Raw genomic sequence first — 19201 nt, forward strand, 5'->3', positions numbered from 1 at the left:
GTTGTTGATTCATCCTCAGATTTCTCCCATCACAGCCATTAAACTAACTGAGTTAGGAAGGCCTCCTGTATCATTGTAGTGATTTGATACACCATCCAAAGTGTTATTATTTACTTCACCATGCTCACAGGGAACATATCCAATATGTTTTTTTACCCATCTACCAATTTAATCTACCACATCTACCCTTCTTTGCGAGGCATTGGGAAACCTCCCTGGTCTTTGTGGTTGAATCTGTGTTTGAAATTCACTGCTCGACTGAGGGCCCTTGCAGATAACTGTATTATAGGTCGACCCATTATGATTTTTCAACGCCGATACCGATTGTTGGAGGACAAAACAAAGCCGATACCGATTAATTGGCCAATTTTTTAAATGTATTTGTAATAATGACATTTACAACAATACTGAATGAACACTTATTTTAACTTAATATAATACATCAAAATCAATTTAGCCTCAAATAAATAATGAAACATTTTCAATTTAGTTTAAATATTGCAAAAACTAAGTGTTGGAGAAGAAAGTAAAAGTGCAATATGTGCCATGTAAGAAAGCTAACGTTTAAGTTCCTTGCTCAGAACATGAGAATATATGAAAGCTGGTGGTTCCTTTTAACATTAGTCTTCAATATTCCCAGGTAAGAAGATTTAGGTTGTAGTTATTGTAGGAAATATAGGACTGTTTCTCTCTATACCATTTGTATTTCATATACCTTTGACTATTGGATGTTCTTATAGGCACTTTAGTATTGCCAGTGTAACAGTATAGCTTCCGTACCTCTCCTCACTCCTACCTGGGCTCGAACCAGGAACACAACGACAACAGCCACCCTCGAAGCAGCATTACCCATGCAGAGCAAGGGGAACAACTACTCCAAGTCTCAGAGCGAGTGTCGCTTGAAACGCTATTTGCGCGCACCCCCGCTAACTAGCTAGCCATTTCTCATCACATCGTTACACCAGCCTAATCTCGGGAGTTGATAGGCTTGAAGTCAAACAGCAGAGCTGCTGGCAAAACACACAAAAGTGCTGTTTGAATGAATGCTTATGAGCCTGCTGGTGCCTACCATCGCTCAGTCAGACTGCTCTATCAAATCATAGACTTAATTATAACATAATAACACACAGAAATGCGAGCCTTGGGTCATTAATATGGTCGAACCCGGTAACTATAATCTCGAAAACAAGACGTTTATTCTTTCAGTGAAATACGGAACCGTTTCGTATTTTATCTAACGGGTGACATCCCTAAGTCTAAATACTCCTGTTACATTGCACAACCTTCAATGTTATGTCATAATTAGGTAAAATCCTGGTAAATTAGTTTGCAATGAGCCAGGCGGCCCAAACTGTTGCATATACCCTGACTCTGCGTGCAATGAACGCAAGAGAAGTGACACAATTTCACCTGGTTAATATTGCCTGCTAACCTGGATTTATTTTAGCTAAATATGCAGGTTGAAAAATATATACTTCTGTGTATTGATTTTAAGAAAGGCATTGGTGTTTATGGTTAGGTACACGTTGGAGCAACGACAGTCCTTTTTCGCGAATGCGCACTGCATCGATTATATGCAATGCAGGACACGGCAATACGCCATGTTTATGTGTTGCAAGACCAACCCATGTAGTAAGCTCCAGCGTAAAGAGAGTCATGCGCTATTGAATTTTCATACCGGAAGGAGAAACACATATTACGCATTGCATTGTTTGGTGAACGCACAGATTCAGCTGTTTATATATCAATCATTATGGCGACTAAGTCAAGTCTAGATATACAGATGTACACACAACTTTAGAATAAATTGATTGGGACGGTGAGACTGTCATGTATTGTCATGTTGTGTCTTGTTCCTGTTCTTTCTCTTCACCCTGTCTCCCTCTGCTGGTCCTATTAGGTTACCTTTTCTTCCCCTCTTTCCCCCAGCTGTTCCTTGTCTTCTCTAACTACCTCGTTCACCCCTTTTCCCACCTGTTCCCTTTTTCCCTCTGATTAGGTCTCTATATCTCTCTCTGTTCCTGCTCCTGTCTTTGTCGGATTCTCGTTTGTGTTTCTCATGCCTGAACCAGACTATCGTCGTGTTTGCTGCAACCTTGTCCTGTCCTGTCGGAATCTGCCAGTTCATCTAACCTTGTCCTGTCCTGTCGGAATCTGCCTGTCCATCTGAGCCTACATGTGTTTCGTCATTAAAGAAACTCTGTTTTGTTAATTCGCTTTTGGGTCCTCATTCACGCACCTGACAGAAGAATCCGACCAAGAATGGACCCAGCGACTTTGGATCCTCTCCACTCAGCCGTCAAGATCCAGGGAGCGATGCTAGGCAGACACGAGCAGGAATTGTCTGCTGCTCGACATGCCGTTGTGACCCTGGCCGCCCAAGTCTCCAACCTCACAGAACAGGTTCACCATCTCCGCCTCGATCCACCGGCCACTTCCAGGGCTTTCGAATCTCCGGAGCCCAGAATCAATAACCCGCCGTGTTACTCTGGGGAGCCCACTGAATGCCGCTCGTTCCTCACCCAGTGTGATATTGTGTTTTCTCTCCAGCCCAACACTTACTCCAGGAGCACTGCTCGTATCGCCTACGTCATATCTCTCCTTACTGGACGGGCTCGTGAGTGGGGCACGGCAATCTGGGAGGCAAGGGCTGAGTGTACTAACCAGTATCAGGACTTTAAGGAGGAGATGATACGGGTTTTTGATCAATCTGTTTTTGGGGAGGAAGCTTCCAGGGTCCTGTCTTCCCTATGTCAAGGTAATCGATCCATAACAGACTACTCTATTGAGTTTCGCACTCTTGCTGCCTCCAGTGACTGGAACGAGCCGGCTTTGCTCGCTCGTTTTCTGGAGGGTCTCCGCGCGGAGGTAAAGGATGAGATTCTCTCCCGGGAGGTTCCTTCCAGCGTGGATTCCTTGATTGAACTCGCTATTCGCATAGAGCGACGGGTTGATCTTCGTCACCGAGCTCGTGGAAAGGAGCTCGCGTTCTCCGTTGCCCCCCTCTCCGCATCACTACCGTCTTCCTCTGCCGGCTCGGGTGCTGAGCCTATGCAGCTGGGAGGTATCCGCATCTCGACTAAAGAGAGGGAACGGAGAATCACCAACCGCCTCTGTCTCTATTGCGGTTCCGCTGGTCATTTTGTCACTTCATGTCCAGTAAAAGCCAGAGCTCATCAGTAAGCGGAGGGCTACTGGTGAGCGCTACTACTCCTGTCTCTCCTTCAAGATCCTGCACTACCTTGTCGGTCCATCTACGCTGGACCGGTTCGTCAGCTTCCTGCAGTGCCTTGATAGACTCTGGGGCGGAGGGCTGTTTTATGGACGAGACCTGGGCTCGGGAACATGACATTCCTCTCAGACAGTTAAGGGAGCCCACGGCCTTGTTCGCTTTGGATGGTAGTCCTCTCCCCAGGATTCAGCGTGAGACGCTACCTTTAACCCTCACTGTCTCTGGTAATCATAGCGAAACCATTTATTTTTTGATTTTTCGTTCACCTTTTACACCTGTTGTTTTGGGCCATCCCTGGCTAGTTTGTCATAATCCTTCTATTAATTGGTCTAGTAATTCTATCCTCTCCTGGAATGTCTCTTGTCATGTGAAATGTTTAATGTCTGCTATCCCTCCTGTTTCCTCTGTCTCTTCTTCACAGGAGGAGCCTGGTGATTTGACAGGGGTGCCGGAGGAATATCACGATCTGCGCACGGTGTTCAGTCGGTCCAGGGCCACCTCTCTTCCTCCACACCGGTCGTATGATTGTAGTATTGATCTCCTTCCGGGAACCACTCCCCCCCGGGGTAGACTATACTCTCTGTCGGCTCCCGAACGTAAGGCTCTCGAAGATTATTTGTCTGTAGCTCTTGACGCCGGTACCATAGTCCCCTCCTCCTCTCCCGCCGGAGCGGGGTTTTTTTTTTGTCAAGAAGAAGGACGGGTCTCTGCGTCCCTGCATAGATTATCGAGGGCTGAATGACATAACAGTGAAGAATCGTTATCCGCTTCCTCTTATGTCTTCAGCCTTCGAGATCCTGCAGGGAGCCAGGTTTTTCACTAAGTTGGACCTTCGTAACGCTTACCATCTCGTGCGCATCAGGGAGGGGGACGAGTGGAAGACGGCATTTAACACTCCGTTAGGGCATGTTGAATACCGGGTTCTTCCTTTCGGCCTCGCTAACGCTCCAGCTGTCTTTCAGGCATTAGTCAATGACGTCCTGAGAGACATGCTGAACATCTTTGTTTTCGTTTACCTTGACGATATCCTGATTTTTTCACCGTCACTCCAGATTCATGTTCAGCACGTTCGACGTGTCCTCCAGCGCCTTTTAGAGAATTGTCTTTTTGTGAAGGCTGAGAAGTGCACTTTTCATGCCTCCTCCGTCACATTTCTCGGTTCTGTTATTTCCGCTGAAGGCATTAAGATGGATCCCGCTAAGGTCCAAGCTGTCATTGATTGGCCCGTCCCTAAGTCACGCGTCGAGCTGCAGCGCTTTCTCGGCTTCGCGAACTTCTATCGTCGTTTCATCCGTAATTTCGGTCAGGTGGCAGCTCCTCTCACAGCCCTTACTTCTGTCAAGACGTGCTTTAAGTGGTCCGTTTCCGCCCAGGGAGCTTTCGATCTCCTCAAGAATCGTTTTACTTCCGCACCTATCCTTGTTACACCTGACGTCTCTAGACAGTTCGTTGTCGAGGTCGACGCGTCAGAGGTGGGCGTGGGAGCCATTCTTTCTCAGCGCTCCCTCTCTGACGACAAGGTCCACCCTTGCGCGTATTTTTCTCATCGCCTGTCGCCGTCGGAACGTAACTATGATGTGGGAAACCGCGAACTGCTCGCCATCCGCTTAGCCCTAGGCGAATGGCGACAGTGGTTGGAGGGGGCGACCGTTCCTTTTGTCGTTTGGACTGACCATAGGAACCTTGAGTACATCCGTTCTGCCAAACGACTTAATGCGCGTCAGGCTCGTTGGGCGCTGTTTTTCGCTCGTTTCGAGTTCGTGATTTCTTATCGTCCGGGCTCTAAGAACACCAAGCCTGATGCTTTATCTCGTCTCTTCAGTTCTTCAGTAGCCTCCACTGACCCCGAGGGGATTCTCCCTGAGGGGCGTGTTGTCGGGTTGACTGTCTGGGGAATTGAGAGACAGGTAAAGCAAGCACTCACTCACACTCCGTCGCCGCGCGCTTGTCCTAGGAACCTTCTTTTCGTTCCCGTTCCTACTCGTCTGGCCGTTCTTCAGTGGGCTCACTCTGCCAAGTTAGCCGGCCACCCTGGCGTTCGGGGTACGCTTGCTTCCATTCGCCAGCGTTTTTGGTGGCCCACCCGGGAGCATGACACGCGTCGTTTCGTGGCTGCTTGTTCGGTCTGCGCGCAGACTAAGTCCGGTAACTCCCCTCCTGCCGGCCGTCTCAGGCAGCTTCCCATTCCCTCCCGACCGTGGTCTCACATCGCCTTAGATTTTATCACCGGACTGCCTTCGTCAGCGGGGAAGACTGTTATTCTTACGGTTGTCGATAGGTTCTCTAAGGCGGCTCATTTTATTCCCCTTGCTAAGCTTCCTTCTGCTAAAGAGACGGCACAAATCATCATCGAGAATGTTTTCAGAATTCATGGCCTTCCGTCAGACGTCGTTTCGGACAGGGGTCCGCAATTCACGTCTCAATTTTGGAGGGAGTTTTGCCGTTTGATTGGGGCTTCCGTCAGTCTCTCTTCCGGCTTTCACCCCCAGTCTAACGGTCAAGCAGAACGGGCCAATCAGACTATTGGTCGCATCTTACGCAGTCTTTCTTTTCGTAACCCTGCGTCTTGGTCAGAACAGCTCCCCTGGGCAGAATACGCCCACAACTCGCTTCCTTCGTCTGCGACCGGGCTATCTCCTTTTCAGAGTAGCCTCGGGTACCAGCCTCCGCTGTTCTCGTCTCAGTTCGCCGAGTCCAGCGTCCCCTCCGCTCAGGCTTTTGTCCAACGTTGCGAGCGCACCTGGAAGAGGGTCAGGTCTGCACTTTGCCGTTATAGGGGGCAGACTGTGAGAGCCGCTAATAAGCGTAGAACTAAGGTCCTAGATATTGTCGCGGTCAGAGAGTTTCGCTCTCCACTCAGAACCTTCCCCTTAAGACAGCTTCTCGCAAGCTGACCCCGCGGTTCATTGGTCCGTTCCGTATTTCTCAGATCATTAATCCTGTCGCAGTGCGACTTCTTCTTCCGCGATATCTTCGTCGCGTCCACCCGGTCTTCCATGTCTCCTGTGTTAAGCCCGTTCTTCGCGCTCCCGCTCGTCTCCCCCCCCCCCCCCCCCATCCTTGTCGAGGGCGCACCTATCTACAGGGTCCGTAAGATTTTGGACATGCGTCCTCGGGGCCGTGGTCATCAGTACCTAGTGGATTGGGAGGGGTACGGTCCTGAGGAAAGGAGTTGGGTTCCCTCTCGGGACGTGCTGGACCGTTCGCTGATCGATGATTTCCTCCGTTGCCGCCAGGTTTCCTCCTCGAGTGCACCAGGAGGCGCTCGGTGAGTGGGGGGGTACTGTCATGTATTGTCATGTTGTGTCTTGTTCCTGTTCTTTCTCTTCACCCTGTCTCCCTCTGCTGGTCGTATTAGGTTACCTTTTCTTCCCCTCTTTCCCCCAGCTGTTCCTTGTCTTCTCTAACTACCTCGTTCACCCCTTTTCCCACCTGTTCCCTTTTTCCCTCTGATTAGGTCTCTATATCTCTCTCTGTTCCTGCTCCTGTCTTTGTCGGATTCTCGTTTGTGTTTCTCATGCCTGAACCAGACTATCGTCGTGTTTGCTGCAACCTTGTCCTGTCCTGTCGGAATCTGCCAGTTCATCTAACCTTGTCCTGTCCTGTCGGAATCTGCCTGTCCATCTGAGCCTACATGTGTTTCGTCATTAAAGAAACTCTGTTTTGTTAATTCGCTTTTGGGTCCTCATTCACGCACCTGACAGAGACAGAGATTGTTGTAGGACGCTTAATTTAGCGATTGTGGAGGAATATTTTTTGAACTGGAGAGGACATCGTTTTGGACTGCTAATGCCCTTGTTTGAAATTAATAATATAAAATATTATTTGTGATTTTTATTTATTTTAGAAGCAATATATAAACATTTAATGTCATGAAATGTGAGATGCGTGTCTGCCGCCCCACCCCAACCCACATGAAATAGCCTATTTGAGGCTGTTGAGGAGAGGGCAGGACCACATCAATGGCCAAAGGTGAAATGGAGACGGTAGATACAGCTGGTCTGTCATAATATAATAGACAGTAGATCTAGCTGAAATGTCATAATATAAAAGAGACAGTAGATCTAGCAGGTAATAATAATATAATAATATATTATATATATACACAACCTTCAACTCTCTATATATATCTGTTTATTATACCTGTTGATACAGGGCTCATATGTGAAACTATTCTAACTGAACATTTTCTTTCACAGTGACACTGACTCCGAATGGGAGTGTTATCCGGTGTCCTGTGTGAATTTAAGTATGCTCTCTCTAATTCTCTCTCTCGGAGGAGGAGGACCCGAGCCCTAGGACCATGCGTCAGGACTACCTGGCATGATGACTCCTTGCTGTCCCCAGTCCACCTGGCCTTGCCACTGTTCCAGTTTCAACTGTTCTGCCTGCGGCTATGGAACCCTAAACTGTTCATTTTTACTCTTGAGGTGCTGTCCTGTTGCAACCTCTACAACCACTGATCTCCACCCGGCTGAGCCAGAAGAGGACTGGCCACCCCTCATAGCCTGGTTCCTCTCTAGGTTTTTGCCTCTCTAGGGAGTTTTTCCTAGCCACCGTGCTTCTACACCTGCATTGCTTGCTGTTTGGGGTTTTAGGCTGGGGCTATATAAATAGATTTGATTTGATAGAGGACTGAGTGTCATCCAAATATTGAAAGTATGTAAATAGTTACCCATGTTATTTTGTAAATGTATATATATACATTTTTTCCATTTTTTTTTATTTTTCATTTTTTTTTCTCCATTTTTTGGGGGTGTGTGTTAGAATACCATTTTGGTATTTTGTATATAGTTATTTGTTTCAAAATGTATACCTTCAATTTGGCCACTTGGGTACATTTGGGCTACTTGTGTGGGACACCTGGGTGACTTCATGATAAATGTCATGTAGCACTCATTTTGGAAGTTATCATTCTGAAACTTTGCACAAGTACTGTTGCCCTCTTATATTGTTCACTGAAAGTGTCCCCATAATCCTATCTGAATGTTTGTTTTATCTTGTTCATTTTAAAGAAGATGACAAACATAAAAAACGTGTTTTTTTCATTGTTTTATCTAAAACAGATCTCTTGTGTGTTATTCTCCTACATTCAATTCACATTTACACAAACTTCTGAGTGTTTTCTTTCAAATGGTACCAAGAATATGCATGGTGCTGTGCCTGAGCTACAGGCTGTTAGATTTGGGTATGTCTTTAGGCGGAAATTGCACAAAGTAGGGGGGAGCTGCAAGAGGTTATTAACAATCAGAGTATATGGTCATTTTTAGATATGAAATGATCAACTTTACCCTGTATAACGAGGACAGCAATCCCTTTGCGAGGCGCAATGCATGGCCAAAGCTGGAGGGGAAAATAATCTCACTAAAAACTTCCAAATAGTCAAAACAATTTGATTTTGGGTTGGGGGTGAAATCCCAAAAGATGCTTATACATTCATTGGCTATGTCATAGCTAATTTGTAAACATACCTATACATCTATATATAGGAGAAATGTCTTCTGGTCTGATGAAACAAAAATAGAACTGTTTGACCATAATGACCATCGTTTTGTTGGGAGGAAAACGGGGGAGGCTTGCAAGCCGAAGAACACCATCCCAACCGTGAAGCACGGGGATGGCAGCATCATGTTGTGGGGGTGCTTTGCTGCAGGAGGGACTGGTGCACTTCACAAAATAAATGGCATCATGAGGGAGTAAAATTATGTGGATATATTGAAGCAATATCTCAAGACATCAGTTAAAGTTAAAGCTTGGTCGCAAATGGGTCTTCCAAATGGACAATTTCTAAAGTTGTGGCAAAATGGCTTAAGAACAACAAAGTCAAGGTTTTGGAGTGGCCATCACAAAGCTCTGACTTCAATCCTATAGAAAATGTGTGGGCAGACCTGAAAAGGCGTGTGCGAGCAAGGAGGCCTTTACAAACCTGACTCAGTTACACCAGCTCTGTCAGGAGGAATGGGCCAAAATTCACTCAACATATTGTGGGAAGCTTGTGGAAGGCTACCCAAAACTTTTGACCCAAGTTAAACAATTTAAAGGCAATGCTACCAAATACTAATTGAGTGTACTGTATGTAAACTTCTGCCCCACTGGGAATGTGATGAAAGAAATAAAAGCTGAAATAAATAATTCTCTCTACTATTATTCTGACATTTCACATTCTTAAAATAAAAAAGGGGTGATCCTCACTGAATTCTATGTCAGGAATTGTGAAAATCTGAGTTCAAATGTAGTTGACTAAGGTATATGTAAACTTCCGACTTCAACTGCATCCTTCAGATGCACCCCACTCACACACGTTGTTTACCTTGAGGTCCTTGTTGAGCCCGATGATGGCGGTGGGGGTGAAGGCCAGGGAGAGGAAATGGGAAAGAGGGAACCAGAACCAGAACTGGGTGAATACCAGCAGGCCCACCACTGATGGCATGTGGGTGTGGCCCGTCCTCGACTGCAGCGAGATGGTGACGTTACGGCCACCTACACACACACACACACACACACACACACACACACACACACACACACACACACACACACACACACACACACACACACACACACACACACACACACACACACACACACACACACACACACACACACACGAAGGAGAGTTTTGACATATTCGTGATAATACAGTTGTGATAATCTTTGTGCTTTGGCAGCAATGATCTTCCACTTCAGTCAACCATAAATCAGAGAAATAGAGAGACAAAAAGACAGAATTAGGTGCAAAAGGGGGATACAATGAAACTAATCTCGTTCTCAGACACTTCCACCCAAATGCGCTAAGTGTCTGGTGGACCAAAGAGTCAAACTTGGCCTTCATCAGCCAATACAGAAAGACAGGGAGAATTGGTTTAATCTACCAACCAACCATCTCCTATAACATCTTTCCCCTAATCTTCCCCAGTATGTGTCTTGTGCACCTCGGTTATGGAGCCACGCTTCACAGTAGTGTGATTTGCAAAAATGGACAAATACAGAATTCTATAGTCACTCCAACTAATGCCAACTTTTAATTGTTGATGTCCCAGGCTTACAGTTGCATTCGGAAAGTATTCAGACCCTTTGACTTTTTCCACGTTACAGCCTTATTCTAAAATGGATTTAATAGTTTTTCCCCCACTCATCAATCTACACCAAGCCTGGGCAAAGGCCAGCCCGGGGAAAGTATACGGTCAGTGACATGATTCAATACGGGCCACGGAATCATGCTCAGATCACATAGAGAATTTGCGATAGTAAAGTTTTGAAAAACGTATGTTAGTCAAATTAAAAGCCCAATGAATACTCGCCTTTGCGTAACGATTTAAGGCCCACCGCTTGTGGGACATTTATTTTGAAGGCAAGAGTGGACATCGAAATATTTATTTATTGAGGTATCAGGGAAAGCTGTGTGCTTAATGTGCAAAGAGAGCATCGCTGTCTTGAAAGACAACTTGTCCCGACATTTCCAGATGAAGCATGCAGAAAAATATAGGAATATGGTATTCTGAGCAGAGGGCAAGTGCATTGAAAGAGTTGCTTTCTCAGTTGGAAAAATCAGCAAGGACTTTTCACAAAACTGCATTCAGCAAACGACAGAATTGCGAGAGCTAGCTATGTACTGTCCCACAAAATTGCTAAACATAGCAAGCCAATCACTGAAAATGAAATCATTACAGAATGTTTAATTGACTCTGCAGCAATACTTGCCCCGACAAGAAAGAGCGGTTTGAAAATGTTTCCCTGTCAAGACAAACAGTGACACGGCGTGTTGAGGACATTGCAGAGAATATGGAACAACAGTTGAAAGACAAGGTAAAGGATTTCACATATTTCTCCTTGGCCCTGGATGAGAGCAGTGATGCACGTGACAAGACGCAGATGTTGATATTCTTACAAGACATAACCCCAGACTTTAAAATTACAGAGGAGCTTGCTTCAGTGCAGTCAATGAAGAGCACAACCGCAGGGAAACATTTATTGGAAGAGGTTTTGAAAAGTTATCCAGTGTGACCACTGATGGGTGCCCAAACTTGACAGGAAAAAACATTGGTCTTTTGAAAAGGATACAAGATCAAGCAGCTGAGCTGAAACCAGATAAGAAAATTATTTTCCTGCATTGCATTATTCATTTGGTGCTGCTCTGTAAATGTGTTCTGAAAATTAGCCATGTTGTGGATACAGTCAGTAAAGTGGTAAACTTCAAAAGAGCAAAATCTTTAAAATCACAGACAGTTTGTCTCACTGTTGGATGAGACAGTCAGGTCATGCAGATCTCCCCTGCCACACAAATGTGAGATGGCTGAGTTTGGGGAAGGTGCTTAAAAGGGTGTGGGACCTGAAGTCAGAGATTGCTGAGTTTTTGCAAATGAAAGGAAAATGTGGATTTCCCTCAGTTACAAGATAAAGAATGGTTGGCTGATTTTGCCTTCACCGTGGCCCCCATGAATGAACTGAATTCCAAACTACAAGGGAAGGGTCTTTTTGCACATCAGATGTACAGCCTTGTCAAAGCCTTCAAGGGAAACTTACTCCTCCTGACCCGCCAAGTAGAAGTCAACAATCTCACCCAACTTCCAACACTACTAGTCTGTTCTAAAGGTCGACCGATTATGATTTTTCAACACCGATACCGATTATTGGAGGACCAAAAAAAGAAGATACCGATTAATTGGCCGATTTTTATATATACATTTGTAATAAAGACAATTACAACAATGCTGTTAATATAATACATAAATAAAATCTATTTAGTCTCAAATAAATAATGAAACATTCTCAATTTAGTTTAAATAATGCAAAAACAAAGTGTTGGAGAAGAAAATAAAAGTACAATATGTGCCAGGTAACGTTTAACGTTTAAGTTCCTTGCTCAGAACATATGAAAGCTGGTGGTTCAATATTCCCAGTTAAGTTAAGAAGTTTTAGGTTGTAGTTATTATAAGAATTATGACGCGTTGACTATTTCTTTCTATACCATGTGTATTTCATATGCCTTTGACTATTGTATGTTCTAATAGCCACTTTAACATTGCCAGCCTAATCTTAGGAGTTGATAGGCTTGAAGTCCCAAACAGCGCTGTGAAGCAAGCATTGCTAAGAGCTGCTGGCAAACACTAAAGATTGAATGAATGCTTACAAGCCTGCTGCCGCCTACCAATGCTCAGTCAGACTGCTCTATCAAATCATAGACGTAATTATAATAAACACAGCAATACAAGCCGTTGGTCATTAATATCATCAAATCATGAAGAAACTATCATTTCGTAAATAAAATGTTAATTCTATCAGTCAAATACGGAACAGTTCCGTATTTTATCAAACGGGTGGCATCCATAAGTCTAAACATTGCTGTTACATTGCACAACCTTCAATGTTATGTCATAATTATGTAAAATTCTGGCAAATTAGTTTCCATTGAGCCAGGCGGTCCAAACTGCTAACCTGGATTTCTTTTAGCTAAATATGCAGGTTTAAAAATATATACTACAGTGTATTGATTTTAAGAAAGGCATTGATGTTTATGGTTAGGTACATTCGTGCAACAATTGTGCTTTTTTCGCGAATGCGCTATTGTTAAATCATTTGGCAAAGTAGGCTGTGATTCAATGATAATTTAACAGGACCCGCATTGATTATATGCAACGCAGGACAAGCTAGTTAACCTAGTAATATCATCAACCATGTGTAGTTAGCTAGTGATTATGTGAAGATTGATAGTTTTTTATAAGATAAGTTTAATGCTAGCTAGCAACTTACCTTGGCTCCTTGCTGCACTCGCGTAACAAGTGGTCAGCAATATAATCAGCCATAATCGGCATCCAAAAATGCTGATTACCGATTGTTATTAAAACTTGAAATAGGCCCTAATTAATTGGACATGCCGATTAATCGGTCAAACTCTAGTCTGTTCCCTATCAGATGACAAGCGGGAGAAGTATACAACGCTGCTTTGAACTGAGTTTTCTAGTCGTTTTGAGTGTTTCAAAGTGTTGGAAAATGACATGCTGTTGGTTTCCTCTCCTTTCACCTTCAATGTGGATAACGCTCCCACTGACCTTATCGATCTTCAGTCTGATGCAATGATTGGAGAAGTATTCAAAACAATGTCACTGACGAGGTTCTATGCATCTCTCGATGAACAAAACTTCCCAAAGATTAGGAGTAATGCGCAGAAGATTTTTGTACTGTTTGGGTCAACCTATGTATGTGAACAGATATTTTCAGTGATGAAATATAACAAGTCAAGGCACAGATCATCTCTTATAGACTCTCACCAATCCTGCGCATAGCAACATCAGAAACTATACCGGACTTCACTGCTCTAGTCAATGCCCATCAGAGACTTCACTCCTCACACTGATTGAGTAGTTTAAATGTAGTGTTGAGCGCTCTCTTTGTGTTTTGTGCATACCTGTTAACAAGAGTTCTGTCCGTGGTGCTGAATGCACAGTGTACTTTTCCCTCCGTGTAGTTAATTGCATGTTTAATAATGAAAATACCTACCAAAAGGAGAACATGGATGTGGTTTATTTCTGTGCATGTTAAAAAGTAGCATATCTGGACGTGATTTACAGTAGATATATCTGTCAACACAGTCATACACATGATGTATAATCCTGTAATATGATTCTGGCCCACGATGGCAAAAATATATTCTAATATGGCCCTCCATGGAAAATAATTGTCCAGTACTGATCTCCACACACACAAAAAGCAAAAACAGGTTTTTCGAAATGTTAGCAAATTTAATTATCACTTTTACATAAATATATGGGGAATTGGAAATAATGCCGACAATTACATTGATGGAATTGTCACGTTCTGACCTTTATTTCCGTTGTTTTGTATTTATTTAGTATGGTCAGGGCGTGAGTTCGGTGGGCAGTCTATGTTTGTTTGTCTATGTTGATGGCTTGTTTCAGCACAGTCCATATGATTAGCTTCACGGTTGTTATTTTGTTTACTGGTTTTGTATAGTGTTCAGTGTTCACTACTTTCTTTATTAAAGATTGACCATGGACACTTACCACACCGCGTATTGGTCCTCAGATCCATCTCGCCTCTCCTCTTCAGATGAAGAGGAGGACGGCCGTGACAGAATCACCCACCAACCAAGGACCAAGCAGCGTGGTAGAAAACAGCGACGACAGCAGCAGCAGCAGCAGCAACAACAGCGGCCGGTATCACAGGACTCCTGGACATGGGAGGAGATACTGAACGGAGAGGGACCCTGGGCACAGGCTGGGGAATATCGCCGCCCCAAAGCAGAGCTGGAGGCAGCGAAAGCTGAGCGGCGGCGATATGAGGAGGCAGCACGGCAGTGCGACAGGTACGAGAGACAGCCCCAAAATTGTTTTGGGGGGGGCACACGAGGGGTGGAGCTAAGCCAGGTAGCAGACCTGCGCTCACTCCTCGTGCTTATTATAAGCAGCGTGATACTGGGCAGGCACCGTGTTATGCGGTTAAGCGCACGGTGTCGCCAGTACGTGTCCATAGCCCGGTGCGCTATAGGACAGCCCCCCGAGAGTGTCATGCGAGTGCGAGCATCGAGCCAGGGCGTATGGTGCCTGCTCAGCGGGTCTGGTCGCCGGTACGCAGTTTTGGTCCAGGGTATCCTGCGCCGGCTCTGTGTGCTGTGTCTCCGGGGCGCTGGGAGGGTGCAGTGCGTCCTCTGCCTGCGCTCCGCTCGTGCCGGGCGAATGTGGGAGTGGAGCCTAAGGGAGAGGTGCATGTAGTAAGCACTAGATCTCGCGTGCTTACCCACAGCCCGGTTCAACCTGTGCCTGCACTCTGGAGGGTCCGGGCTAGAGTGGTTATCCAGCCTCGGGAAGTGGTGCCAAGGTTGCGCACCAGAGCTCCAGTGCTCCCCTACAGCCCGGTCCTTCAGGTGCCTCCTCCTAACCCCAAGCCTCCTGAAGGTCTCCCCAGCCTGGTGGTTCCTGTGGCAGCCACACGCACCAGGCTGTCTCTCTGTCTCCTCCCTGCAGGTGGTCCTGTCTGTCCGGCGCTGCTGCCGGAGTCTCCCGCCTGTCCGGCGCCTGACCGGCGCCTGTCCGGCGCCGCTGCCGGAGTCTCCCGCCTGTCCGGCGCCGCTGCCGGAGTCTCCCGCCTGTCCGGCGCCGCTGCCGGAGTCTCCCGCCTGTCCGGCGCCGCTGCCGGAGTCTCCCGCCTGTCCGGCGCCTCTGCCGGAGTCTCCCGCCTGTCCGGCGCGTCTGCGGGAGTCCTGTCCGGCGCCTCTGCCGGAGTCTCCCGCCTGTCCGGCGCCTCTGCCGGAGTCTCCCGCCTGTCCGGCGCCTCTGCCGGAGCCTCCCGCCTGTCCGGCGCCTCTGCCGGAGCCTCCCGCCTGTCCGGCGCCTCTGCCGGAGTCTCCCGCCTGTCCGGCGCCTCTGCCGGAGTCTCCCGCCTGTCCGGCGCCTCTGCCGGAGTCTCCCGCCTGTCCGGCGCCTCTGCCGGAGTCTCCCGCCTGTCCGGCGCCTCTGCCGGAGTCTCCCGCCTGTCCGGCGCGTCTGCGGGAGTCCTGTCCGGCGCCTCTGCCGGAGTCTCCCGCCTGTCCGGCGCCTCTGCCGGAGTCTCCCGCCTGTCCGGCGCCTCTGCCGGAGTCTCCCGCCTGTCCGGCGCCTCTGCCGGAGCCTCCCGCCTGTCCGGCGCCTCTGCCGGAGACTCCCGCCTGTCCGGCGCCTCTGCCGGAGTCTCCCGCCTGTCCGGCGCCTCTGCCGGAGTCTCCCGCCTGTCCGGCGCCTCTGCCGGAGCCTCCCGCCTGTCCGGCGCCTCTGCCGGAGTCTCCCGCCTGTCCGGCGCCTCTGCCGGAGCCTCCCGCCTGTCCGAAGCCTCCCGCCTGTCCGGCGCCTCTGCCGGAGCCTCCCGCCTGTCCGGAGCCTCTGCCGGAGCCTCCCGCCTGTCCGGCGCCTCTGCCGGAGCCTCCCGCCTGTCCGGCGCCTCTGCCGGAGCCTCCCGTCTGTCCGGCGCCTCTGCCGGAGTCTCCCGCCTGTCCGGCGCCTCTGCCGGAGCCTCCCGCCTGTCCGAAGCCTCCCGCCTGTCCGGCGCCTCTGCCGGAGCCTCCCGCCTGTCCGGCGCCTCTGCCGGAGCCTCCCGCCTGTCCGGCGCCGCTGCCGGAGCCTCCCGCCGCCGCTGCCGGAGCCTCCCGCCTGTCCGGCGCCGCTGCCGGAGCCCCTCTGCCCAGAGCCGCTGCCGCACCTCTGTCCCGAGCAGCTGTCCCTCTGTCCCGAGCAGCTGCCCCACCTCTGTCCCGAGCAGCTGCCCCACCTCTGTCCCGAGCAGCTGCCCCACCTCTGTCCCGAGCTGTCTCTCTGTCCCGAGCAGCTGCCCCACCTCTGTCCCGAGCTGCCCCTCTGTCCCAAGCAGCCCCTCTGTCCAGTGGGGTCATTGAGTAGGGTGGCCATGGTGGAGAAGCCACGGAGGCGGACAATAAAGCGGACTAAGACAATGATGAAGTGGAGTCCGCGTCCCGCGCCAGAGCCGCCACCGCGGACAGACGCCCACCCAGACCCTCCCCTATAGGTCAAGGTTTTGCGGCCGGAGTCCGCACCTTTGGGGGGGGGGTACTGTCACGTTCTGACCTTTATTTCCGTTGTTTTGTATTTATTTAGTATGGTCAGGTCGTGAGTTGGGTGGGCAGTCTATGTTTGTTTGTCTATGTTGATGGCTTGTTTCAGCACAGTCCATATGATTAGCTTCACGGTTGTTATTTTGTTTACTGGTTTTGTATAGTGTTCAGTTATCACTACTTTCTTTATTAAAGATTGACCATGGACACTTACCACACCGCGTATTGGTCCTCAGATCCATCTCGCCTCTCCTCTTCAGATGAAGAGGAGGACGGCCGTGACAGGAATCTACAACTTGCACTATTTCTGTCATTCTGAGCACCTTGTGTGGATGCCCACGTTGCTCATATGGGTGCGGTAAATTTCTCAAATATCCGTGAAATAAAAATGCTTTTGGTCAAACGTCTGTAAACTCTGTTGTGCCCGCAAGGGTAAAGTGAGTGCTTTTGTGTGTGCGTGCAAGCATACAGTCTACATGTGTGTTTGTGTGTGGGGTCCCAGAGAGCTGCACATCAAACACTTGACACACACACACACACACTCACAGATGTGTATACGCATACCCCAAACACAGGCTGGAGCAGAAAGGCATACGTCACACTGCTAACATTGGGCCTTGTGTATTACCTCGATCGAGACCAGCAGGTCCCTCTATGTGTTAAATGATGTCTAAATACACATCAGGTGAGGGTGTATACAACCTGGTGTATACACAACCAAGCCTTGTTTCATTTTGAAGAATACTTAGTCAAATTTAACACTGGCAACAAGTGTAAATCAGAATTATGCTGTGCATGTGCACTTTGTGTGTGTTTGTGTGTGTGTGTGTGTGTGTGTGTCAGAGTAAAGGAGCCTATATTGCACTCATACTGCAGTGGGGCTTTTGCAATATTCGTGTTCCCATAATGCTTTTAGCCGATCCGTGCCACTACAGCAACAGACAAGATCAAACCGGGATCCCCCATTCTCTTGCCAAGATAAAGAACTCCCAAGTCCCCTCTGTTTTCTGTCGCATTAGACCGCCCAGACAAGATCGTAATATGGGATCGTAAGCCAGATAGCACACTGAAGCTATCGCTTCTTCCTCTACAACCCTTAACTGTCAGGCCAATGCTGACAGCTATGTGTTGAGTACTGTAAAGGCAGCTTCCACCTAAAGAACCATCACTTCACTTCTAGTGTATCACTTTGATTTCAGATGTGGATGTGGAGTATTAGTCAAAGTTATGAGTGGGGTTGGATAATCATATGAAATGTGACATGCGGAAACCATTAGGGTTCCATTTCATGATCTCTGGTGCTCATTACTGAGGGTTTAGCTTTCGAAAGCAGCTCTCGCAAGAAACCGCACACCCAACCGTTCCCTCCGTCTCGCCAGACGTTCCCTCATTCATTACGTAGAATTATACTCCTTTTAATCTCGGCCCTAAATGTGAAGCTTTTCAGTGTCTGCTCATGTATTCAGTTCTCAAAGCTCCTCCAAAACGTTTTTTTTTTTTTTTTTTTTTTGAAAATAATGTAGAAGATGTGCTTATCCAGGGCAACTTTCTAAAGAAATCCCTCTGCTCTGTACTGCCAAAGGACCTTATGCCACCACAAAAAAAAATGGTAGTTGATCTAGCTAGTAATCACATAACACTCTGGGAAAAGAAGTCCCCTCCCCAAGGAAAATTACAATTCAATTCCATATAGGTTGATAAAAACAGAGCATACCCCTCCTTCCAGAGGTGTCTTAAATTTTAAAAGAGACTTGTGTGACACTCATTTAGGCGCAGCAACTCGAATCTGTGAGTCACTCTGGCGACAAAATCCATTTGTTCGGGCATTAGGAGGGGCCATTTCAGATGTCAAAATAAAGGAATTAAATGACCAACAAGTCATCATCACTGTAATTACATAGAAAAAAAACTGGTCTGAAGCGGCACGTGATTTAACCACTATTGTCTGATTTGATTTTACATTGGAACCATTTCCAGTGTAATAATGTATTTTAAATCAAAGGATTCCTCCAAAGTAACTCGTTTTGAAAGGACTTTTTACATTATTTATATGGGGAAGGACCTCCCCTTCTCCCAACACTGATTCCAATCACCCTGCTTTTTCTTTCATCCTGATACTCCTCCGCACCTCTTCCTCCCACTCCCTCCATCCTCCTCTCCGTATTTGTCTCCCAGAGGGCAATGGCAGTCTATTATTCTAACTCTGCACCCCCAGCCCTTGACCGCCTAATCACAGCAAACACCACCCACTCTTCTCTTATACTAGCTGTGCCAGGTCATTGTTTTACTGACATTTGTTCCCTTTTCACGTTTAAAAGCTTGTTAAGCTAAAATTGTCATAAATTACTAATGGAAACGTTAGCGAGGCCCTTGGTCTGGGATTAAGAGAAATCATTGTGATTTAGTGAAAC

General features: G+C 47.4%; 1 protein-coding gene across 1 annotated transcript in view; it reads right to left on the bottom strand.

Moving 5' to 3' along the window:
* The window catches only part of LOC110522962 (26S proteasome non-ATPase regulatory subunit 1-like), a 134815-nt gene that overhangs the window by 11251 nt on the left and 104363 nt on the right, over nt 1–19201 (bottom strand). Inside the window, exon 22 of the mRNA XM_036979048.1 lies at nt 9543–9712. Coding sequence (XP_036834943.1) covers nt 9543–9712 — 170 coding nt within the window. The remainder of the gene's footprint in view (nt 1–9542; nt 9713–19201) is intronic.

The sequence above is a fragment of the Oncorhynchus mykiss genome, chromosome 5 (assembly GCF_013265735.2).
Source record: "Oncorhynchus mykiss isolate Arlee chromosome 5, USDA_OmykA_1.1, whole genome shotgun sequence".
In the NCBI taxonomy this organism is placed as follows: Eukaryota; Metazoa; Chordata; class Actinopteri; order Salmoniformes; family Salmonidae; genus Oncorhynchus; species Oncorhynchus mykiss.